Here is a 25,133-nt window from a genome sequence, read left to right on the forward strand (position 1 = left end):
CAGATTTGTGGCTTCAAAGCAGAACTGTTGATCAGAAATACCATGAATTAGTCATAATCTTATCAAAAATATTTTATTTATGAAAGTAACAATTATACTATACAACCTATATTGGAAGTACATTGAATAATTGCTAGAATAAATACAGGCAATTAATTCAATCTTTTTATAGAATGAGAGGATTTATTTGACATTTGAATGTTAACCCAAGCTTTAACTTACATCATAAATAGTTAAAAGGCATAGTCAAGTTTTTTTTATTGTTTCTTTTGCTTTTTTTAAAATTTTAATACTGTTCTATTTTGTAATCAACATGAATCAACTCTCCAATCATTAACACATTAGTATGACTTTCAAGCAATCATGTACCTCAAGATAATCAGACAAATAAGGTAGTGTGTGTGCAGTTCATTCTACAGCAGAATCTATTCATGTCTGCATAAAAAAAGAGAAGCTGAAAATGCTTCTAAGTTCTTTAAGCATCATATGTTGATTTCTGCTTTACCACAGTGCTTTTAATACCAGAATCTAAAAAGGGCATGTGTCTGTATGCAGCTGGCTTTCTGTTGCTCTTTATAAAGTATAATGGGGCTCAATGCCACATTCCTTTGGCTGGTGAAGGATTGCAGAATTTAGTCCTGAATATTATTTCTCAAAACCATGGTCCAAAATAAATGTCCAGGACTGATTATTAGGCACCAAGAAAGTGATGGATTTGCTAAGACTTGATGTTTCTGATAAAAAATTGGCTTAATTTCTGGTAGATATGCTTCAGTCAAACACAAATTATTGGGCTCAGTACTGGGGTCTGTATTATACTGAATTGCAGAGCTGATGTTTGCATTTTCTTCAAACTCTGTGAAAGGCACTGCAGATGTTTTATAGTAAGACACCCACTGTTTCAATGTGTTGATAAGCTTTCCTTCCATGTATTTTTTTAAACTCAAAAATCTGAACTATCTGCTTGATACTAGCAGATTGTGAACACCTATGACCATCAGTAAAGTCAATAGTAGTTTTGAGTGTCCAATATTTCTCCAGATCAGAAGTTTTTGACTCCTCAGGTCCCATGAAAAATCAGTGGGAGCTTTCCTATAGCGATGTCTTTTCCAATGGCATCAAGGCCTGCCTTGCCTTATGGCTATTGCGCATGCCAGGGATATTATGCTGTCAGCAGAGAAGCAAATTTCCCTTTTACAATGTTATCCAAAACAAAACCCCAAATTGCACATGTCTACCCCTTTGGCCTTTTTTTATGCACAAATGTGCTTGTATTCAAAAACTGACAGTGTTGGGCCTTTCCTAATAAATGTCTTCAAAGAGCACATTTAAACATTTTTTCACAGAAATAACCATTCATCAGTTGCAAAAATGCAGAGAGGTTTTTTTTATTCTTTCTGGAGTGAACAATATCAATTCAGTACAATTTTGGGGGGAGGAAGTAGGATTTTTTTTTCCAAATATGTTTAAAAAGACTAAAGAACAAAATGTTCAGGAGGCAGCTTTTTTTGGCAGATAGTAAAATATAAAATATGTGATTTAACAAAAAAAGTTGGTTTAAAAATACACACACACAAATAATACAATAATATAAAAATACAGCTCAGCCAATGGCCTCTTAAATTTACCTTTGGCATTACATTTGGCAGCCTAACAAAAAAGACCCTTCCTATAAACAGAACTATAAAAAAGAGAAGTTCATAAATTAGGTTGCAAGGGGTTGTAAGATCCTTTTCTTGATTCTCCAAACTCTTTTCATTCCTGTCCACACACATAAGCATGATCAGTGAGGTATATAGAACGTAACACTGACAGGCATATGCACATTAAAAAAGTGCATAAACATAGAAGTTCTCCCATTTTCTTGCGAACAGGTCGAAACTGTGTGGTTTGTGTTTGCCCCCCCTTGGCGATACAAAAAAATAAAATTTAAAAAAAAAAAAAAAATCTTTTCTTATTGTTTTTTTTTTCTTGCTTTGGCAGGATGAAAATGAACCCAGAGGAATATAAAGGTCCTATTCCCAGCAGCAATGATCCATTTCCCTTGGCAACATTCGTCTGATGCCACAGATACTACAAGGTCGTTGGGTTGCTTTACAACTCTCTGGGTAACTTCCCAAGGAAACATCATACATCTAGCACCATGTCAAAGTGTGGCTCTTTCTTCCGCCTGCCACATTTGTTGATAAGAGCAAAGTACAAAGTCAAAAGCATAACCCAGTAACATGCATAGAGTATTGTGCCAATGATGAGAACTGTCTGTGTTGACTCAGAAAATGGCTTTTTTGATTCCTTGTAGATAGTGAAAATTACGCCACCTAGGAGGATTGTAAACCAAATGGAGACTGGAATGAGTCCTATAAAATTAACTACAATGGTTTTTCTTCCTGATGTGCCCCACCCTGCTTTGTTTATCGTGGCAATTGCAAACATCTTTGCTGGCAGTAAACTTGACATGTACAACACTGAGTAGAGTGACATGAAAACCATGACAACGTTGCCCCTAAGGAAGCTGGCAAAGGAAGACTTTATCAGGCCCACTAACTGAACTGTCAGCAAGAAGAGGAGGATGTTCCAGATTTTTCCCCTGTAGAAGAGCTGAATGACAGTGGCGATAAGGAAGAAAGGAAAGAATCCAGTGATTACAGCTTCATAGGTCATCCACAAATGATGCTTGTGGAACCACATCGCATTATAAAGCCACTCTCTAAAGTACGATTTACTCCAGCGGGTCTGCTGATTCAGCCACCTGAGATACTCTATCGGTGTTTCAGTAAGGCACTTGGATCTAGCTGTGTATTTTGTTGCATAGCCCAGACTTAGCACTCTGTTAGTTAGATGTCTGTCATCTCCAAAGCTGCACTGGGAGCCCATAAATTCTTGATTGTACCAATCTTCCACGAATTCATGGAGTAAAGAGTTTCTGTACATTCCCAGAGGTCCGCTGATGCACTGTACACAGCCGAAATAGGACTGACAGGCTCTTTCTATGTTAAATGCCATCCAGTATCTCACGCTGCTCAGAAAGGATATCCAGGAATCATATTTGTTCAAAATCTGAAAATACAAGAAGTTTTCATTTTAGATGGGCTCTTGAGAAAGAAAATACACACATTAGATCAATAAGGAATTTGCAGAAACTAGAGCACCATTAGCTAAAATATACGGGGAACCTTGCTCCTGTGTCCAACTCATGACAAATCCAGGAGTTACCTGTACAGTCCAGGACATTGACAGGAAGGATGAGATGAAGTCTTTAAAAGTCTATTCTACCAAAACATTCACTTTTTCCTAGCAAACTTTCCTCTCCTCCACCAACTTCTTTTCTGGCTCATTCTTCCTTCCCCTTCATCCCCAGTTAAGGACCTGCTGGCCTCAGCCTCTCTTGAGAGGAGACGGTAGAATCCCAAATGTGGCCTCCTCCTTCTTTCTTGTAGGTCTTTGGCTTACATTTTTGGTATCATAAGGCTTGCTCTAGAGGTTTGACCCTGAACTATGTCCCCCTATCTGACATTAGGCCCTCTGAAGAACAACCTGTTCTGATTTGTCTTCGCAGTACCAGCCATATTATGTTGCCTCAAGACCTGTTGTGATACTCCAGTAGCATCATGCTTTGGCCTGTTTAAAGGTGTCAGTCATTCTCTTCTGCATGCTCCAAAGCTCACCTGAAGCTCAAGCCTACACTTAAAATACAACATAGCCATATTCTAGAAGTCTGAATAGTCAATGGAGGCATGAGTGCATGAAGATACTCAAGTCCATGTTTCCACATCCATGTTCTCAGCACACACCTCGTGCTGGTGAATGTGGCAAAGAAGTGTGTAGCAGGGTGGCTGTGCCAGCTCTGCATCCATTTCTTCTCAGTGGGGGGATTTTCAGGGGAAACTGTGGCCTTCTACAACTGGAAAGCAGTATTCTGCAACTAGAAAAAAAAAAGGTGGTTTGCTCCAATGGCCCTGACTTCTGTCAGGTTTGAAGGCCAAAGGCCAAACTTTTCTCTGTTTCAACCTAATTCCAGAGCATTTTAGAAGCAGCAGGGCTCAGCGATAGGCTCAAGTCTAACTCAAATGTTTTGGGTGTATGCTGGAAAGTGAATTAAGAAAAAAAAATCCCAGATCCTTCATTTTGCCACCTTTCCTCCCAGAGGACACATCCTTCTCTTTCTCTGCAGATACTTATGAACCTTCTTCACTGTCATAGTTGAGCTCATACTGTCCCATTCCAGATGGACTCACATGTGTCTGGCATCTTCACAAGTTTAGGGTGAGTGTGATGCCTGGTTCATGGTGAGCCCACAGCTGCAAAGATATTCAAGCTTCTGTGGGAATCTCAATTTCTGGAGTTAAGAGCCACATGCCTGAAATACTTCTGACTACTGGGGCGTTCATTAGTAAGTGCTTGCCCATATAGATGGCCCTTTCTCTTTTGTCTCACATAAAAGCCCAGCTGAGTACAAGGGACCAATCCCAAGGCCAGTTGAAATATTCATATGCATTTTTCTATATAAATTGTCACAGAAGGAATTGTATCAGAAGGAACGAACAGCCTTTTGCTGTAGTTGTCAGCCAAACTCCACAACGGTGTAAATCCTAGCAAAAGTGGAGCTGGGCTGACTTGGAGGCTTTCCATTGTCCTGCCTGACAGGGGTGCAGAGGAAACCCAACAACACACAGAATGCATAGTGCACCGCATTGCAAAAAGGCTTTTACTCCCGACAATCTTTGCTGCCAGTAATAACATAATTGAAGTGCTTGGTGTGCTGGACTTGGCTTTGGGAGACCTGTTCTCAGTTTAGTGCTCTCCTGTAGCTTTTCTTTGGTGCCCTGAGCAAGCAGTTATACCCAGAGACTCAAAGATGCCAAAACAGTCCTGAAAATGCCAGTGCCCCACTTGTCACTTGTGTGGGGGAGAATAATATCTGTTTGCTTTCTACGGGTGTTAAAACCATACTGTGCTCATGTCTCAGAATAAGGGTTTCTGTTTAACAGATAGAAAGGTTAAGGTTTTATAAGAGCCTCTATAATGGTATCACAGTATATACAAAGCCATTCCAGTCAGGAAAATCTCTTATGGTGCCAGTAGTTGCTGCAACTCCTCTGCTAGTCTGAAAATCATCGTACTCACCTGCACATCACCTCCAACTCCTCCAACCATTGGATCTTCTTCTAAAACCTTTACCATCTCCACTGATGAGGCTGGATCAAGCATGGTGTCTGAATCACAGACCTACAAGTAAGAAAAAACAAGAACAAAAATAAGCTAAGGAGTACACTAGAGAAGAAAATAATCTGACTGTAGGAACTCTATATGCATATTCTCCTGAATGTAATTAAATCTCACTTTGGAGTCTGCATTGATACTTCTGTTAAAGGCCAATTGTATCAGGCAGCAAGGAGCAGTGCTGAACAAAACAGAGCACTTGTTAGTGCTGTGCACACAAACAATCCTCTCTTCTGTATTAGCTCTATTTGTTTTACTGGCACACTGGGCTGGCTCCTCTGAATAAGAGATATGCTCTCAGAGATGGGGCACTGCAGAGCAAGACGATGTTTGTGGGTATGTGGCAGATTCCTGCTGAGCCCTGACATAGGGTTTCTCTGCGTCGGCTGCATGGTTGGAGCACCGTGGTCAAATGCTTCTCACTGCCATATGAGGGAAGGAGTGAGAAGTTAAATTCCAGACACTTGTTATAAAAAAGAAAAAGAAAAAGTCAGCTAGGAGTCTGGGAAGGAACCTAATAGCTCTTTCACTCACAGAAGGCTTTAGCAATTCATGTAAGATATGTATTTTGAATTCCAGAACAAACTCATTTATAATTTTAGATGTGTGGCGTGTTATTATTAGTGCGGGGATTTGACATTTGATATATAGAAATTATTGGCTATTTTCCTCCGGCATTCTTATAAAAAATGCGTAAGGCCAGTAGGAGTGAGTCCCGAAGTGCAGCATTCCACAAGACCAGGGCAGAAATAGATGACACACACAAGGCGTTTCAGCCACACAAACACTCCTAGTCAACTAAACACTGTGTACATTAGGAACTAGCTTTCCCCCGGAGAGTGGGAGGAGGGCTCAGACAGGCTGGCCGAGGCAGCTGGCATCACTTTCGTTTGCTCGGAGGCGAATGACACGGGCTGCAGCCTGTTTAAAACAAGTGGGTGTCTCCTTGTCACAGCTGGTGCTAAAAGCGGTGCCCCCATCATGTATGAACTCATTTCACAGACGCCCAGAAACTGTAGCAGGGGAGGCTGTCCCAGAAACACCCTCCTGGCCGGCTGGATCCTGCTCTACAAACCCTCATACTGCTTCCACTTTAAACCCACACTGAATTCCTGTGATCTCAGATGGGGACAGGAGGGGCAAAAGTCAGTAGCTCTGCATGAATAACCTATAAAGTCACATTCTGGTAAGGCTTCATATTGTGTATCCTAATTTTGGTGTCCTTTCATCCAGCCTTTCAACTCAGCTTAAGCCCCCTTGCTCCAGGGGAGCAAAAACCTTCATGTCTAGTCTGTGAAGGGTGAGGTGAGCATTTTGGGGCTCTGCTATGGACCCAGTTTCAGAGGGGAGGTGGCCCAGGATAGTTGGGCTGCGTATCTTGGGATGCAGCTGAGTGTCTGCTCCTCCCGACACTTGCTTGGAGGGGGATGAGAGGAGAAAGCCAGTGGAAAGTCTCATATTTCCATGAGGAGAAAATCCACAAGCATCTCTAGCTCCTGCTAACTTGATGCATCCAGCAGCTCTCCTCAGAGGAGGACTCCTGAGGAGCAGCTCTGTATCCTGGCCAAAGGGTCCCTCCAGCTTTGGTGGGAAGATGTCATCAGTGACAGCGGTGATAGAAAGGAAGAAAAACAATTCTTCTGAAGAGGCGAAAGGATGCCTGTATTTCTGTCTGGGGCTTCCTGGGCAGACCTGTTGTTGAGTGTTTTGCAGGGGGAATCTGTAGTTTGCTGAGTACCCAGGGCTCAGGCAGCAACACTCAACTCATTTCTTATAACCATGAGTGGTGGGCTGGGATCAGCTCCCTCCCCAGCCCCTCTTTCCCTTTGGTGCCTGTCACTTGATACATTTTGTCTATATGCATTTATCTACAGCAAAAAAGATCTGCTAATATGAGATGAGGAATACCAAAAACACTGGGTTTATTTACAAATTTCCAGCATGTGTTCTGGGCATGTCGTCGCATTGAACATGTCTAGGTTTCTGGGGCAAACCTGAGAAGCCATTATTTTCCATCTAGACGAGGTTTTTGCAGGTGAAAAGAGGACATGCCCAGAGAAAGACAGGCACTTAAGAACCCAAATAAAACACACCAAGGTCTGCCCAGACAGAGGTGGTCCAGCACAGCCCAAGAGTCGATTTGCCATCTTTTCTCATAAGGGCTGAGTGACCTAGAAATTATTGCCTTGGGTCATAGACCCTAAGTGAGCTGGTCAGATACTTGTGATGTAACCAGTGGTGGCTTATCCAAGCTGCTCTGAGAAGTTCAGGCTGTGTTGGACTGTTCACACAGGTACCTCCATCAAGTCAAGATGAATTGTACCCTGGCTGCTCCAGCCAGCTCCACACTGATGTCTGCCAGTTTAATTTCTCTACCTGCTTGCTTGCACCCTCCTAACCTCCTCCAGGATGGAAATAAGCCTTCACGACAGTTTCAGGTATTTAATGAGATGCCACCAATAAGCAACAGCTTATTATCTGCATTGTTCTGACTGCTTATGATTGCCTGTCTATAACCCCAAGGTGTCTTTTAAGAACCTTGAGGCCCACAGTTTCAAGGGTGGGCAATGGTGCTGACTGGTCGACTTCTTAAAGTGCTTGATCATTGATGTAGATTGTTCAGCCCTTAAAATGTTGGCCCTGTTTAAAGTAGTTTACCCAGGGTACCCTGAAAAAAACATTTGGAAAATCTCATCTTTCATTCATTCATAAACCAGAGCCACAGTTCGGCTGCATTGCTTCATGACTGTGTAGTAGCCAAGGCCACCAAGGTGCTGCATTTCTAATACACATGTGACTGTGGCATCAATCATTAGTGCAGCCTTTGGTGGCAGCTTGCAGCTGCATTACAGTCCTTGACACATTCATCAGGACTTAAGAGCCAGGTCAGGAGTGTAAATTGACTGAAAGATCAGAAAAATCTCTTCCATTTTCTCAGTTTATGCTATGACTGTTGAAACACTTTTTCCAGCTTCCCTGAACAAATGCAAGGGCCGGACTGAGGGAGGAAAGTTGCAATGAATCTATTTCCTCTCTGCCTTCTCTCTCTGCAATCTGATACTTCTAAGCAAAGTGATTATAAAACCATGCTAATAGAGAAAATCAGCATTTTTGCCCCATCTTAGTCCATCATAGCAAAGAACCAAAGTGCAGACAATGGAGAGCTTAAGCCCATTGTTTTCAGCGAATGAATCAGTCTCAGTTTTGGAAGTGGTAGGGGATGGGTTTTCAATCTTTGCCTTACTCTCCCAGATCCAATACAAGAGCAGTTCCCAGCACACGTCGTTTTCTGCCCTTCCTGTGTGCAGAGGACTCGCTGCTCTCACCCCAGCTACTGGCAGCCTCTTCGTATCGCTCGGACACTGTGCCCATGGACACTGGGCCATGCAGAACGTGCACGCACACCCCAGCACAAGGCCATGCATGGACCCCACAAACATATCTGGCTCAGCCACACAGCTGCCCTAAGCCAGAAAAGAGCATCTCACAGGGAGCTGCCGCTCCACTGAAGGAGACCACTGGATGCTCTGAGGTCAGGAGAAGGTAGGAAGGGCTGATGGTACTTAATTAAGAAGATCATCTCATATTAAGAAAATGATCTCATAAGGGGACACCTTATTGGAGTCTTTCAGTACTTAAAAGGGGCCTATAAGAAAGATAGGGACAGACATTTTAGCAAGGCCTGTTGTATAGGACGAGGGGTAATGGTTTTAAACTAAATGAGGGGAGATTCAGGCTAGACATGAGGAAAAAATTTTTTACAATGAGGGTGGTAAAACCCTAGAACAGGTTGCCCTGAGAGGTGGCAGATGCCCCATCCCGGGAGACATTCAAGGCCAGGCTGGACGGGGCTCTGAGCAACCTGACCTGGTTGCAGATGTCCCTGCAACTGCAACCTGGAGGGTTGGACTAGATGACCTTTGAAGGTCACTTCCAACCCAAACTGTTCTATGAGTCTATTAACTAAATCGTTCTATTCAGTGGGATTAATCAAATCAGCCTTGCTGGCCTCGACTGATAAGGAACGATCCTCAGCGTCCAGCCAGAGACCCTGATCCCACTCGCTTTCCTCCACGTGTGACCTCTTCCCCTTCCCACAGTCGGCAGGGTTGTTTGCAGGAGGGAGGAGTGCTTCCATGTGTAAGGCAGAAACATAGAAAATCTTTCACGGGATCCAAGGCAGCTGGAAAGAAATGTGTCTCTGCTGCTTTGGAAACAGGGAGAGAGGACCCAGCCTAATTCATTTTTAAGTGAATAGTGTCATAAGGGCTTTAAAGGCCAAGTCGCGGTGAGTGAGGTAATACAGCTGTAAGTGATGAAGCAAAAGCTCCTTCAAGCTTTAGCTGAAGAAATCTTTCAGGCTGCACATTGACCTTTTGATTGAATACTCTGCACAGCTTTCGAAGGCTTTAAAATATCCCCATCTTTTTTACAGACTCCACCACTGCTCTGAGGTATTCCCTAGTGCCACTAAATACCTGCCTGTCTGCTTACATTGGGGCTGCTAACAACCTCACAAAATAAAACCTTGCTGAGATCTTGTCCTACCGGAGCAGAGAAGGGGTCTTCAGGAGGCCACTGGCTTTGTCTGAAGCAAAACCATTTGGGTGAGGGGGCAGTACTGAAGTCTGAGGAAGGATTTCAGATTTCTCCAGTAGCTGGTGCACAGATTTAACATATTCACAGATAGGCTGACCATTTTAAAAAGTAGCAAAATAAGCTTTTAACGGTCAAGCTGTTTCCAAACAGACTGAAAGGAGCACTGTGTTCATCAGGGACTAGGATGGCCTCTAACATGCTGCACAAAATATACAAAAGCTGCTTTCTTTCAAAACGTGTTTGAATTGGCACTGACCTGGTGCTCTAATACCTACCTGTACATAATCCACGCTTCTCCCCAGTGCTTTGAATGCTGTGTACATTACTTCTCTTTTTCCACCCCATTTCTGCATGATGCAAACACTTTTGTTGGACAGGACCAGCTGAGATACATGTTGCATGCTCTCTCTGTGAGACTCGTCCGTCTCACCCGGACCTTTGTCGTGGAAGTTATTACTCCAGATATAAGTGGCAGATTTGTCCCTACCCATGATTTCAGTAAAAATGTCCATCATGTAAACGTCATCTTCTGAGTTCCCATCAATGACCATAACAACTTTAATTCCAGGGTAGGTCAATCTTTTCACAGAAAGTAAACATTTTCTTAAGTAGTCAGGATCCTCTTGATAGGCAGCAATACAAAGGGCAACTGTTTTGTTCAGCTTGATTGGAGTCTCTAGTGACCGCTTCATTTTCCTGTGCTCTAGGTAGGCAAACAGGCTTTGGATGATAAGATGTGATGCCAGGATAGCACCATAGAGTCCAAAGGAGAAGTAGTAGTTGTCTGTTTGGATGAACTGATAGCCCACAATGTAAGCAGCGGTGATTCCCAGCAGGAGGGACACCCCAAAGAGCGTGGTTCCAAGTATTCTCAGGATACATATAAACCTCTCACAATGCATCTGCAAAGAAGCATGGAAAATATTAGCAGAGCCACCACTTGCTGATATAAGACCTCGTAAGGGGTGTGCATGGCTTCAACATAGAACTCAGCATCAACAGATACACCCAGTGCTTCTGGCTGTCTCACAGACTTACTGCATCACCTTGCTCAATTCAGCATCTCTTTGCAGCACTTCCTTTGTGTAAAGTAAGATTTAAAGACACCTTAATGTATCAGGGATGTTTTCTACTACTTGTAATATCCTCACAGAAGGTGTTTGTGTCAGGATCTTATTTTGGCAGCCTGGGCTTGCTGAATCAGATGCTCTGTCATACTACCCTGGGAGAACTGGAGAAGGGGCTTTTGGGTCACCATTCACTTCACATGGTCACAGGCAAGCAGAACAGCTGAATGTCTGGGCAGTCCCTCCTCATCCCCCATCCATGTCATGACTGCATCCCACCCTGAATTGCTTCTGTCTCTTAGTTGTGTTTGCAAGAATATTGGAAAGACATTCTTAAAACTGGAGCTCGGATCAGGGACATCGCCAGGGCGCTCCCCAAACTGGTGCGCCCAACGGACTATTACCCCCTACTGATCTTTCAGACAGATGGGGAGGAAGCGGCATCCCGTAGTCTGAGGGGAATGAAGAGAGACTTCAAGGCCTTGGGACAAATGGTGAAAGAGTCTGGGGCTCAAGTTATCTTCTCTTCCCTCCTTCCATTTTCGGATGATGATGTGGGACGGAATAGAAAAATTGAGTCCGTAAATGATTGGCTTCGGGACTGGTGCTACAGGCAGGGCTTTGGGTTCTTTGATAACGGCTGGTTTTATAAGACACCAGTCTGGTCAGTGATATGTGGGAAAGGTTTATCCCACAGGGGTAAAAAGATGCTGGGACAGGAATTAGCAGGGCTCATTTGCAGGGCTTTAAACTAGATTTGAAGGGGGATGGGGTTGTAGCTGGGCCTGCATCAGTGGGGCAGCACACTGGAATCAATAAAGACTGGGAGGCCCCCCAGGCCCCTAGGGTGAAATCGGTGTACTCGGCTCGCTCCCTGAAGTGCCTGTACACCAATGCGCGCAGCATGGGGAATAAGCAGGAGGAGTTAGAAACCTGCGTTCGGTCAGGAGATTATGATCTGGTGGCAATTACAGAGACATGGTGGGACAGCTCACATGACTGGAATGTGGTCATGGATGGCTATGCCCTTTTCAGGAAAGACAGGCCAGCCAAGCGTGGTGGTGGAGTTGCTCTTTATGTGAGAGAGCAACTGCAATGTATAGAGTACTGTCCAGGTGCGGTTGAGGAGCGAGTTGAGAGTCTGTGGGTGAGAATTAAGGGGCAGGCTGGCAGGGGTGACACTGTTGTGGGTGTCTATTACAGGCCACCAGATCAGGGTGAGGAAGTTGATGAGGCCTTCTACGGGCAGCTGAGCGTGGCCTCACAGTCACAGGCTCTGGTTGTTATGGGGGATTTTAACTACCCTGATGTTTGCTGGAAGGACTACTCAGCCAGCCAGCCTCAGTCTAGGAGGTTCCTCCAGTGCATTGACGATAACTTTCTGATGCAAATGGTGGAGGAGCCGACTAGAAGAGGTGCGCTGCTGGATCTCGTCCTCGCTAACAAGGAGGGTCTGGTCGAAGCAGTAAAGGTGGGGGGCTGCCTTGGTTGCAGTGACCATGAGATGGTGGAGTTCAGAATCTCCTGTGGTGGGAGCAGAATACCGAGCAGAATTGCAACCCTGGACTTCAGCAGGGCCGACTTTGGCCTTTTCAAACAGTTGCTGGAGGAAATCCCGTGGGCAAGGCTGCTTGAGGGTAAAGGCGCCCAAGATAGTTGGTTAACTTTCAGGGACTGCTTCTACCAAGCTCAAGATCAGTGCATCCCGATGCGCAGGAAGTCAAGGAAGGGAGCCAGGAGACCTGCGTGGTTAAACAGGGAACTGCTGGGCAAACTCAAGTGGAAGAGGAGGGTTTACAAATCATGGAAGGAGGGGCTGGCCACTTGGGAAGAATATAAGGCTGTTGTCAGAGGATGTAGGGAGGCAACTAGGAAAGCTAAGGCCTCCTTAGAGTTAAACCTGGCGAGAGGGGTCAAGGACAACAGGAAGAGGTTCTTCAAATACATGGCAGATAAAACTAACACCAGAGGCAATGTAGGCCCACTGATGAACGGGGTGGGTGCCCTGGTGACAGAAGATACAGAGAAGGCAGAATTACTGAATGCCTTCTTTGTCTCTGTCTACTCTGCCGGAGGCTGTCCTGAGGAGCCCCGTACCCCTGAGGCCCCAGAGGAAGGCAGGGCAATGGAGGAGTCTGCCTCAGTTGATGAGGACTGGGTTAGGGAGCAATTAAGCAATCTGGACATCCATAAATCCATGGGTCCAGATGGGATGCACCCGAGGGTGCTGAGGGAGCTGGCTGAAGTCATTGCTGGACCGCTCTCCATCATCTTTGCCAAGTCTTGGGAAACGGGAGAGGTGCCTGAGGACTGGAGGAAAGCAAATATCACTCCGGTCTTCAAAAAGGGCAAGAAGGAGGACCCGGGCAACTATAGACCGGTCAGCCTCACCTCCATCCCTGGGAAAGTGATGGAACACCTTATCCTTGGTGCCATCTTAAGACATATCAAGGATAAGAGGGTCATCAGGGACAGTCAACATGGCTTCACCAAGGGGAAGTCGTGTTTGACCAACCTCATAGCCTTTTATGAAGACGTAACAAGGTGGATTGATGATGGCAGAGCAGTGGATGTGGTCTACCTCGACTTCAGCAAAGCATTTGACACCGTCTCCCACAGCATCCTCATGGCAAAACTGAGGAAGAGTGGACTGGATGATCGGGTAGTGAGGTGGACTGCAAACTGGCTGAAGGAGAGAAGCCAGAGAGTTGTGATCAATGGGGCGGAGTCTGGTTGGAGGCCTGTATCTAGTGGAGTGCCTCAAGGGTCAGTTCTGGGACCAATACTGTTCAATATATTCATCAATGACTTGGATGAGGGAATTGAGTGTACTATCAGCAAGTTTGCTGATGACACCAAGCTGGGAGGAGTGGCTGACACGCCAGAGGGCTGTGCTGCCATCCAGCGAGACCTGGACAGGCTAGAGAGTTGGGCGGGGAAAAATTTAATGAAATATAACAAGGGGAAATGTAGAGTCTTGCATCTGGGCAGGAACAACCCCAGGTTCCAGTACAGGTTGGGGAATGACCTATTAGAGAGCAGTGTAGGGGAAAGGGACCTGGGGGTCCTGGTGGACAGCAGGATGACCATGAGCCAGCACTGTGCCCTTGTGGCCAAGAAGGCCAATGGCATCCTGGGGTGTATTAGAAGGGGGGTGGTTAGTAGGTCCAGAGAGGTTCTCCTTCCCCTCTACTCTGCCCTGGTGAGACCTCATCTGGAATATTGTGTCCAGTTCTGGGCCCCTCAGTTCAAGAAGGACAGGGAACTGCTGGAGAGAGTCCAGCGCAGGGCCACAAAGATGATTAAGGGAGTGGAGCATCTCCCTTATGAGGAAAGGCTGAGGGAGCTGGGTCTCTTTAGCTTGGAGAAGAGGAGACTGAGGGGTGACCTCATTAATGTTTATAAATATATAAAGGGTGGGTGTCACGAGGATGGAGCTAGGCTCTTCTCGGTGACAACCAACAGTAAGACAAGGGGTAATGGGTCCAAGCTGGAACACAAGAGGTTCCACTTAAATGTGAGAAGAAACTTCTTCTCAGTGAGGGTGACGGAACACTGGAACAGGCTGCCCAGGGGGGTTGTGGATTCTCCTTCTCTGGAGACATTCAAAACCCGCCTGGACGCCTTCCTGTGTAACCTCACCTAAGTTTTCCTGCTCTGGCAGGGGGATTGGACTAGATGATCTTTTGAGGTCCCTTCCAATCCCTAACATTCTGTGATTCTGTGATTCTGTGAAAACAGATGTCTGAATGTATTTATAATTTTTTAAACAGATGTCTGACTATATTTGCAATTTATATTTATATAATCAGACATCTGCTCTAAAAGGTCTTCTCAATACCATTGCAAAAATGTATTATTCATACATTTGTGTACATAGATACATGCACGTGTGACCACGTGTATATAGCGCTAAAGCCTGACTGAGATTAAGTCTGTGGCAAAAGTATGCACTAATTTAGGAGAGCCAAGACTCCACCCTGGACTGAGAAATTCATTAGTACATCAGTTGACTCTGACAACTCTGTGTATTTAGGTTACCTGACTGTGAAATCTTCTAACCTAAGCTTTGGGTTATGGAGGAGCTGGCTGGCATGGAGGGTCCTCTGGTATTTTTGAGGCAAATGGCGGACAAACATGTAGGCAGGCAGACAGGCAGAATATAGTGTTGCCTAGCTGCTTTCTGTTGACAATCAAATTAACCATTTTATGCAACAGCTTTCTCAGAATTACAGGAAAGTGAATGACAATGTTTTATGTCACTTGATGTATTTGACCTTAACAACATAAACCAGATAATATCTGCTTAAGGCCAACCCAGCAACCCCATTGTGAATCAATGAAACTCAAACCCATGCTTTAATATTTTGCTGAATTAGGGGCTCTCAGAGTAATGGACTTGTGTTTTCCTACTATCATTCATATTTTCCCTGCTGCTGTCATCTTGTTCGTCTGCAATCATGTCAGTTCCACCATCTGTTGGCCAAAGCTGATGTTGGAACAGCACTTTCTTACATCATATGTGTCTTTAACTCTTTCTTGAAAAAATACTACCAAGCTACAGCAACATAGCTGTCAACAATTATATTTCTGTCTGAAAAGTTACAGGCTTGGAAAAAAAAAAGTCAACACAGAATCACTTACAAAATAAAAATAAACCATGCAATCATAAAGTCTGAAGTTACGAAGACTATGCTTTTTTCCACTGGCTATTCAGAGTCTTAAATTTCAAGACAGGAGGAAGCCTCTTAAATGTATATTTGGAGACACTGTTAAAGAAATTGGACCCTATCTCTAGGACTTCCTTGAATACTTATGGCTGGGCTCTGACAGGTGTTGTAATCACCCACCAGCAAAAGGGATCGTCTCTGCTCTGGCCTGTCTGAAAGTCCTTCACAACAGGGGTCATGGAGAAGCCTAATAAAAGATAGTTTACACTCACCACCACTGTAGGTGAATTAAAACTCAGTGTCCAAAATAGACTCACTTTAGAAAAAAGATTAAGTAATGGATACCCTCTAGATTACCTTGAAGTCAGACAGCCTGTGTGTTTATTAATCCCTCAAGCATGCAGAAGGTCACAAACATCAGGGTAAATGTTTCATTAACGGGGCAGTTGTACTCCACTTTCCCATTTGGGGTCCACTATTTCTCTTCTCTTGCCAGAAAGAGAAAATTCCTATTAGTGAGTAGGGGCTAAAGTCTGCTAACATTAAGAATTATATGGCTGAATTCAGTGGACCACTTGTATGGGTAGAGCTCAGAGGATTTAGATTAAGATCTGAGGTGTTTACGTTTGACTGACTATATACTCTACCAAGCTTCTTTTATATTAATTTACTATTGCTTTTTCTCTTCCTATGAAGTGTTTCTGCACAAAAGGGGAAAAAAAAAAAAAAAAGAAGAAAAATGAATTCTCTGATCTTGTCATTACAGCACAGCTTCCTTCCCTCGCAAAAAAAAAAAAAAAAATTACAGTCTTTTAAGATCAAGAAATGGATTTCTGGTCTTAATAAAACAGCATTTTTTTTCTGTCCTTTCACTGTCAACCTTGGGAAAATAAACTATGTTTTGATCTAAATTCCTGGCTTTCATCAAAGAAACTTTCCCCTTTATATGTGCAATTGGGGCTTTTATGTATAGTCTTTTAACTGACTGAATCTCAGGGTAAGTCTGGAAAAAGTTGCTCAATATTCTCAAGCTATAGCACGTGAGCTATTGATAACTTGCCCAGCAGAACTGATCTTTATCATCTTGAGCGTGCCCAAACAATGGCAAAGAAGCCAAAAGCTCTCCACCCTTCTCCAATAATTGAGCCAAGAATTTAAAAGGAAATGACGCTTATACAAGTCTGGGACCAAAAACGAACTGCTGAGTCAAATAAGAGGACTGAGGGCAGGGAATAGCTGCATCACATATTTCAAGGTCAGACAGTGCTGTTATGAGTATCTAGCCTGGCCTAGCACAGTGAAATGTAAAAGAACATCCTTCATAAGACATCAGTTAAAATCCATTCCTGAAGTTTCCTGAACTTGTCACACAAAGCTAAACCCAAGTATTATCAGAGAACCAGCATACAAATCTGTGTTTTAACCGTGTAAGCCTAAAATAATACCATGCTGAGTCAATATGTGTCAAATCCTTGGTGAAGGACAAACACCCACGTTAACTTTCAAAGGCACAATTATTTTTCAGTCGTTTCATTGATAAACACTCTTTCTAAGTGTTAGCAATAGCTTTTCTGCAAAATGTAGTTGCTTATACCCAAAGTCGCCATCGCTGCAGACCTACTCAACAGCTGACTAACAGATGGAGGGTACTGTAGACACCTTGTGTGATCAGCACATCTTAGTGTTATGTTTATTTCTCAGCCTAAAGGATCTTAAACTCCTTGAGGGATTTAACCCAGTAAGCGTGTCCTGGGAAATGGGCACTGTAGAATGTAAAAAAAGAAAAAAAGCAACACCTGAGCTAGGGATGACGTGCTCAACACATGGAAGACATGTAGCCAGTCCATATTCTTGGATCAACAAAGATAATTGCAGGTCACTTCTGTGTACACATGGAACTGCTGCTACATGGGAAGAGGTGTTGGAGTGAGGAGAGGGACAGAGCTCCTCACCTGTTGAGAAGGTGAGTTGGTGGGTTACCTCACTGTCTCTGGAGTCAAACCTGGATCTTGCGCTTTCTGAGCAGCTTTTTAACCAGTTCTGTAAAGTAGAAGGAGGAAGATACTACTTGCAATGCTCTTTCTTTCTTATTATTTTTTTAAGAGTGAAAGCTATGTAGTACTGAATGAAATTGAAGGGTCCATTGCTTTGCATTACCTCTGAAGGACATTTCCAGGGGACAATAAGATTGCACTGTCTGTGTCAGACTCTTTTTGGAGGTGCCTATGTCTACCATATACTGCACAGGAAGCCTGAGACAGGATTGCTAATTCTACTCTGCAGTTTGGCCACCTAAATCCTTTATTGGCACCTTCACCTAACCCCATAGTGCTGAATCCAGTACAAGCCTTACACAGCCTCCAGCAAACAGGGTCAAGGTTTATATGCAATAGATGAGTGTATGTAGAGCATCTTCAAAGTCTACTACTGAGCAATTTGTTGTCACGATCTTGCAACCATTTATTTCCATGGATGGACCTGGTCAGTGCGAACCAGCCCACCTAGTAGAAATGAAATATGAAAGCCATATGCTAAATCCTAGTGTTATGTAGGTTGTTGCTGATTCAGTGACACGTTTTGATACACCAAGCAGTCCCAAGTATGCATGTGTTTTGTGGCAACTGTACAGGAGGAGGCAATGCATGCCTCTCTTTGGAGGCTCCTATGGAAAAGCATGGCCAAGAAATGAACCCTTGCATGTACTTGACATCAGAGTCCACCTAGTGAATTATTTGGCATTGTGTCTTTTGGCATCTTGATAAAGCCACACAAAGAGTATTTTTTTGGTCACATCTATGATGAAGGAGAAGTTGCTCTACTGTTAACAACTGGCGTAACTAAAAGTTGTAGTCTTCTAACACTATTTTCATAAAAAATCTCAGGTTAACAAAGAGTTGACTAATACCTACAAGGTACATGCAATGACTAGGTTATTAACTCTGTAGCACTAGAGATCACAATTTTTTCTCTGAATTAATGCCTTGGATTTCAAATTAGAAGAACATAACGAGGTATGCTTGAGTTTTCTCTATTCTGAAAAATATTTATGCTAGCATTTAACTGTAGTTATGGTATATAGATCTAACTTTAATAAGATCTAGACACTTGACTGAAATTCAGCACGTTCATCTGTCCTGATTTGGACTTTACTCAGTAAAGATCACTGCTGACTTCCATGGTAAAGCACCACTTTTCCACACTTCAAAATCATATAGCACAGTCTGCCCATGTGGTTATTACTCAGATTTCACGCATCACTGAGAGTAACAGGACCTGGAGATAGTTCATCCCTTTGCAAAGTCAGGAGGCAAAGAGAAAAAAAAGCTTGATTTGTTACTAATGCATGAAGAAAGCAATAAAGAGAATAGGGTCAAATACATATCCAGAAAACTCACGCATATTGGTGTCTGAACACATCAATATTATCTGCAGTCCATTCACTTATTGTGCACCAGCCATTGTGTAGCTGCCCCGAGGACTAAGGAAGCGATCGAGTTGTCCCCTGCAGCTGCTCACACAGGATGTGGAACCAGTGACTGGCAGAGGTCAAGCTGAAGTTAGGCTTGCTCACAACACATGCGATGCAGCTCACTACATCATCTGTTTCAGAAGTCGTCTCTCATGTACAACACTCAAACGTACTGCTGTGTAGTACTTCTGGCTAGCTTTCCCTCCAAAGTTTAAAAAGCAAGAGAGAGAGACACAGGAAGTTTATGCATAAAATGTAACAATTTGGAAGGTTGTTTGAAAGAATTAGTGCTTATTAACGCCAAACATCTGAACACATTTTTTAAAAAAACTTACACTGCAAAAGTCAATATTTGTCCAGGAGACAGCAGTAAAAGTTCAATCACAAGTGTGCTTATTTTGTCTCATTCACCTCTAAAGGTTCAAAGGAGCTGTGCCTCTCTCTATACATCTCAGGCTACAGTCATGTCAGCAAACAGTCCAATACTACAGGAATGGATCTGTAAGAAGGAATGCCTGGTGCTGAGGGCCTAACTTCCACCCTCCATCCATTCTCATGTTTTACTCAGATCTCATTTTAGTCAGACCCTATGCACCAAAAACTCATTAGTGTCTGAAAAGAACACTCCAGGGGTACATCTTGCAATTGATTTCATTCAATAAGTGTGCCCAGCGATCACTTTGCAATACAAACCCAAGCAATTTGGTTGAAGGAAGGCAACACACTCCTGATTCAAACTGAAATGCTAATACAAACCCACCCCGTGTACGAGATTCATACATCAGACTTCTCTGCAAATCTTTGGTGCAACCAGAAGTGCTGAGCTGACACCTTTGAAAATGTCTCATTTTCACATGCCTGTATAGAAGCTGAATTTTTGAATGTCTACTAGTCATGGTCCGCTGAACCTCAGTGCTGAGGCTTTGGATTCAGCAAAGCATGTAAGTATGTCATTAAAGATAACTGTGCACTTCAGTATTTTGCTGAAGAGAGAAATCAGTGGATAACTTATCTTGCAGTTCTGTAGCACAGGTGTAAAAAAAAAGTTTCTCTGTGAAACTATTTCTGGGATACTCATGACAAAAATGTAGACATACATTTGACATTTATTATACAGATTAATCTCCCTTATGAAGGCTGTCAGATGGGTCATTGCTTAACTACTGCATTTCTTACATTAGGGAATCTAAGAGAGGACCAGGACTCAGACAATTTGGATTTTGTTCCTGGTGTTGCTGTTCATCTGCTGGGTGACCTCAGGTAAGTGAATTTGCCTCTCTCTGTCTCAGCTTTCTCACCTGTAAAATGGGAATCATCACCACACAAGAGGTTCTTGGAGAGCTACAAAACCCTTCATAAGGCTTCAGTTACTGATATGTGTAATGATACTCTCTTCTGGTGTGATATGGGACCCCAGCGCTTCTCCAGTTCCATACAACTGGTTTTCCTCAAACACACCACTTCCTATTTTCCTTGCCTATGTTCACCTGAAGGTAGAGCCAGTAGCGGTTTGTCTGTAATAAACACACAACTCCTACTCAGCGTGATCCTTGGGATGAGTGAGGTCTGCAACATAAAAGCTGACACACGTGGGTGTATGTGCATGCAGCTACCGAGGGCTGTTTTGCACACAACCAAAGAAGAGTATAATCTTTTATAAGTCTTAAAAAAAACATTTCTTACTTGTGAGAGTAATAGCAGCTGCTCGAACGACATGAGTGTGTTTGAGTGCATGTGTGCGTGCATGCACACAGGCTGACACATGCTGTATGTGGCCTTATACACATATGGTCTGTGTGTGCACACAAACTGTATCTGAGCCTTACAATTTTTCGACCAATATTTAGATTCCTTATTAGCCTTAGTTTGGCGGCCAAATAAATCATTTATCTTTGAAGTACAAATGATTCCAGGTACACATTAATTACAAGCAGAAAATAGCTGTCCAGACTCCCTCTTCTATTTTACAGCCTGCAGAGAGGAAACTGAAAAGTTATGTTACATCTGTACATCTTTACTACAGCAGAGTTACCATATCTGGTGCTTTTGGTTATTTATCACTTCCAGATTTTGTCATGCCATTGATCTTCTGGAAAGGGTTCACATAAGACTAAAATTAACTCTGGGGTTAGGTTTAAAATGAAGAACAGGATTAGTAATGATGGTGAACTGTATCTGCATTCGCAGACTTTGATCAGCAAATCAAGAATCTCCTGTCTGCTCAATGCATGTTTCCCACTAAACCACCCAAATTTAGTCTCTTACAGGTTTGAGTAACTAACAGCTGCTGGTTGAATTTGTCCCTAATATAGACAGTGATACACTAGTTGATAAATTAACCAAAAGAAGGGGAAAAAAAAAAGCTCTAGGAAATAAATCAAGAAGTAAATCATATTTGTATTCAGACATTTTGGATTGCAGTTAAACAAAAATCTAGTTTAGAAATATTTTATGGTTGCTGGGTATGAAGTCCATGGTGCTTTTGGCACAAAACTGACTACTCTGTGCTTTACTCTAGCAAATAATTATTTATTTGTTGTTCATAGCTTATTATCTTGCAATTTGTTTATAAATCACAAGTCACATCTTGTTTGACTTTGTCAAGTCCCACCACACTGAATGGAGGAGTAATTTGCTGCTTTATACACTAAACTTGAAGACCAACAAAATAAAGCATATTTGCTTGCACGCTGTAAATAAGAACTGCTGAGTTTGTTGCTAGTAAACTAGCATGGGAAACACTGCTGAATCCAGAAGAGCTTCTCTTCCCACTGGGAAAGCTTTTCCCAGGTTTTTCTGCACTTGTGTGTATGATAAGGAAGATTCACTATCATGAAACAAAATCCTGGCTTTATTTACAACATTGACAAACTCCTCTAACCTTGATGTGGGTTGGATTTTGAGCAGTTTTTCAGGGGAAGGGAACACATTTCACTGCCACCACCCCCAAATGAAATGACCTATCCATTCTCTTCAGCAAGTCCCAATGCACCCACGTTACATGCAATGTTTGCTGGAGAAAAAACGTGTGTGTGTCTATGGAAAGATGATCCATAAGGAGGGAGACCATGATGCAGAGCTAGGCCTTGGGAGATGTGGGGTCATTGAATGCCCTGAAGAAAGGTCTAGACAACACCTACCAGCAGTGGTCTAGTGCGTACTCTTTTTCCCTTCTTGTTCTCACCATGCTGATAAAGATACCATGAGTTTCAGAAAGATGAAGATCACCATACTGGAGAAAAGAAGGCTACAGGGAAATATTTATTGCAGCCTTTCAGTACTTAAAGGACACTTAAAAGAAAGATGGCGACAAACTTCTTAGCAGGGCCCGTTGCAATAGGACAAGGGGTCATGGTTTTAGACTAAAAGAGAGTAGATTTAAACTAGATATAAAGAAGAAATTTTTTATGATGAGGGTGATGAAACCTGGAATGGGTTGCCCAGAGTGATGGTAGATGCCAAATTCAAGGCCAGGCTGGATGGGGCTCTGAGCAACCTGATCTGGTTGAAGATGTCCCTGCTCACTGCGGGGAGGTTGGACTAGATGACCTTCAAAGGTCCCTTCCAACGCAAACCACTCTGTGTGATTCTCTCGGGGCAGGGAAACGGGGTAAATTGTCTCTCAAGGTCTTTTTCATCCCTCTTTGCCAGCATCGCCGCGGAGTCTGACAAGACAAGGTGAAGGGCACTAAGACACTGGAGAGCTGGGTCTCGGCGTGTCCCACTGACACGGCACAGGCGCAGGGAAGGGCCATGGGGGACACGGACCGGCGGGGTTTCCAGCACCCCCAGCACCACCGACTCCCGCGGGGGAGCACAGACGGGCGGCCCGGGCGGGGCTGCTCGTGCGGGGGATCCCCGGCCCGCCGCGCAGCCAATGGGGCGGGGCTGCTGCGTCACAGCGGGTGGGCGGGGCGCCGAGGGGGATCCCCCGCGCTGCCACGTCACGGGGAGGGCGGAGCGCGGGCTGTGCCCAGGCCGGCGCGGGCAGCGGGAGCTCTGCGGGCAGCCGGGCGGAGCGGGGCGGCGGCGCCTTCCCCGCCCGACGCCGGCCGGGCAGAGGGCGTCCGAGGCTGCGCCGGAGCCGCCTTCGCCCCCCGCGGCGGCGGCCCCGCGGTGTGACCCTCCTTCAGCCGGCCCCCGCAGCCGCCGGGCGCCCGCCGCCAGCCCGGGTCTCGCCGGCGGGTGCGGCGGGCTGCCCGACGGGGCGGGGCCGGGCTCAAGGCGCGCAGCGCTGGATTTCGCGGGCAGCCCTGCAGCTCCCGCCCCGCAGCACCGCACCCCTCCTCTCCCGTCCCTCCCCCGGGAAACCGCCCTGTCCGCTCCGCGCGGCGCCCGGGCAGCTCGATCCGCTCGGCTTCTCCCCTCCGAGGCGGGACATGAGCCCTCCTCCCGCCGGCCGGCTCCTCGCCTTCCTCCCTGCAGGCCCATCCCTCCCTCCGCTGCTGTCACGTTCCCCCTCCCGCTCTGGATGCAGAAGCAGGGGACGGCCGGGGAGAAGGCAGCCGGGGCTGTGAGCGGCTCTCGCCTCCTCCGCTGGGCTCAGGGGAGCGGCTGCCTAACCTGTTGCTTGATTTTATTTTTAGGTTTGGTTGGGGGGTCTCATTCTTTACTTGTTTGTTTTTGCAAATCGTAAAGTTCAGCAATATTTTAAACGGATTACACGGAAGAGGGGTCGAAGCTGAAAACCTCATTCATCCTCACTGCGGTTCTATTCATTACTCAAATAGGTGTAGCATAGACCCGGTAAGATCCTCCCTCAGCCCCACTCGTATTTTTGGGATCTGTTTCAGCTTTCCTCCCTTGAACAGTGGGGATGGGAAAAGAGGGTCTTTCGCTCTTGAGGTGACAGAAGCATAATCATGAATCACCTACCTTGCTTGTCCTTCTGTCCTTTGGTCATAGAGGGCCTCCAGCCAGCTGTGTGGTCTCACGTACCGTTGCTCCCGCTGAACAGTTTCCAAGTTTGAGGTAAAAGATCAAATCGCACTTTTCATGGACTTATTGAGACGCTCAGAAATAAAAAATAATTAAAAATGAAGATTTAAAAAAAAAATCGCTTCAGGCTATTCAGTCCTACTCATTTTCTCCCACGTGTTTTCACAATTAATATGTATTTGTCTTTCTCTGCTTCAGTTTCTAGCTCAAAGCTGCGGGATTTTTCTTTTCTTTTTCAAATAATAACAATAACAATTAAAAAAGTTAGAAGTAATAAATTAGGAGTTAGTTTCTCGTGGTCGAAGCTGAAGATCTTATTTCAAACCCAGCTAGCCAGGAGCCTGGAGAAGTTGCAAGGCAGCGTCTGAAAGTTTGAGAGATGTATAGTATAAGATAAAGTCTCTTTGGTGATGCCTTTGCTGACCGAGTAACTGTTTCAATGAGGTTTCTCAGCAGCAGCAGCAGCAAACGGGTAATATTTTCCAGACGTCTTTTTCTTTCCTGCTGCTGCTTTTCTGCCTCCTCCACGTTATGGGGTCTTTTAACAAGTGAGACTTGAGTTGTTTTAATAGGCGGAGGATGGGAAGAAGGAGGGGAGGGAACTCCTGTAAGGAGGAAAAAAAAAAGAAACCAACCCTGCCCATTGAAATGATCTCAGTCAAGGAGCAGTTCAGCGTCAGGAATTCAATTAGCTAAGTTGCAAATTTTGCAGAGAAATGCAATACACATATGTTGCCACCATCTGATTTCCTCTTCATGCTCGGCAATTAGGGGAAACCCCCACTTTCCCCTCTCCTTGCTCCCTTCATCTCTAGGCTTGGGGTGTGGGACTGGTTCCTCCCACAGCCACTATTCGTCTGGGACAGTTTTTGCTGCTGCTGGTTTTTATTAATAAGGGAATTGCCTCTATGAATGGATGAACTTTGCAGTTTCCAATCCTGCTTTACCCATTCATTCTCGGAAACATTTGCTGTAGTAAATACCCAAGAAAGTTCCCACTGGTACTAATACCCACGCCACTTGCTTTTAAACGACCAAGGAAACATGTTAGACAATTTAAGAACTGGAACATTGTGTGTGTGGTGGGTTTTTTTGTGTGTTGGGTTTTTTTTTTTGGGGGGGGGGAGGGTGGCCCGGAGGGGTGGGGGTGTCACCAGAACTGTTCACTCT

General features: G+C 44.5%; 1 protein-coding gene across 1 annotated transcript; it reads right to left on the reverse strand.

Annotated features, from left to right (window-relative positions):
* Positions 1-245: 245 nt before the first annotated feature.
* HAS2 (hyaluronan synthase 2) lies at positions 246-24,479 on the reverse strand. The gene is made up of 4 exons (XM_065628222.1): positions 23,901-24,479; positions 10,095-10,721; positions 5,125-5,226; positions 246-3,057 (listed from the first exon to the last, which is right to left on the reverse strand). Exons 2-4 carry the CDS (start codon positions 10,719-10,721, stop codon positions 2,128-2,130), a joined length of 1,659 nt encoding a protein of 552 aa, XP_065484294.1. The 5' UTR covers positions 23,901-24,479; the 3' UTR covers positions 246-2,127.
* Positions 24,480-25,133: the final 654 nt, after the last annotated feature.

Source organism: Caloenas nicobarica, chromosome 2, assembly GCF_036013445.1.
Source record: "Caloenas nicobarica isolate bCalNic1 chromosome 2, bCalNic1.hap1, whole genome shotgun sequence".
NCBI lineage: Eukaryota > Metazoa > Chordata > Aves > Columbiformes > Columbidae > Caloenas > Caloenas nicobarica.

Bases quoted from the DNA above. Each gene is read 5' to 3' on its own strand.
- HAS2 (XM_065628222.1), bottom strand. From the start codon at position 10,721: ATGCATTGTGAGAGGTTTATATGTATCCTGAGAATACTTGGAACCACG. The intron at 5,227-10,094 runs GTAGGTATTAGA...TCTTACTTGTAG, and splicing joins GAAGCGTGGATTATGTACAG to GTCTGTGATTCAGACACCAT. The intron at 3,058-5,124 runs GTGAGTACGATG...TTGTATTTTCAG, and splicing joins GAGTTGGAGGTGATGTGCAG to ATTTTGAACAAATATGATTC.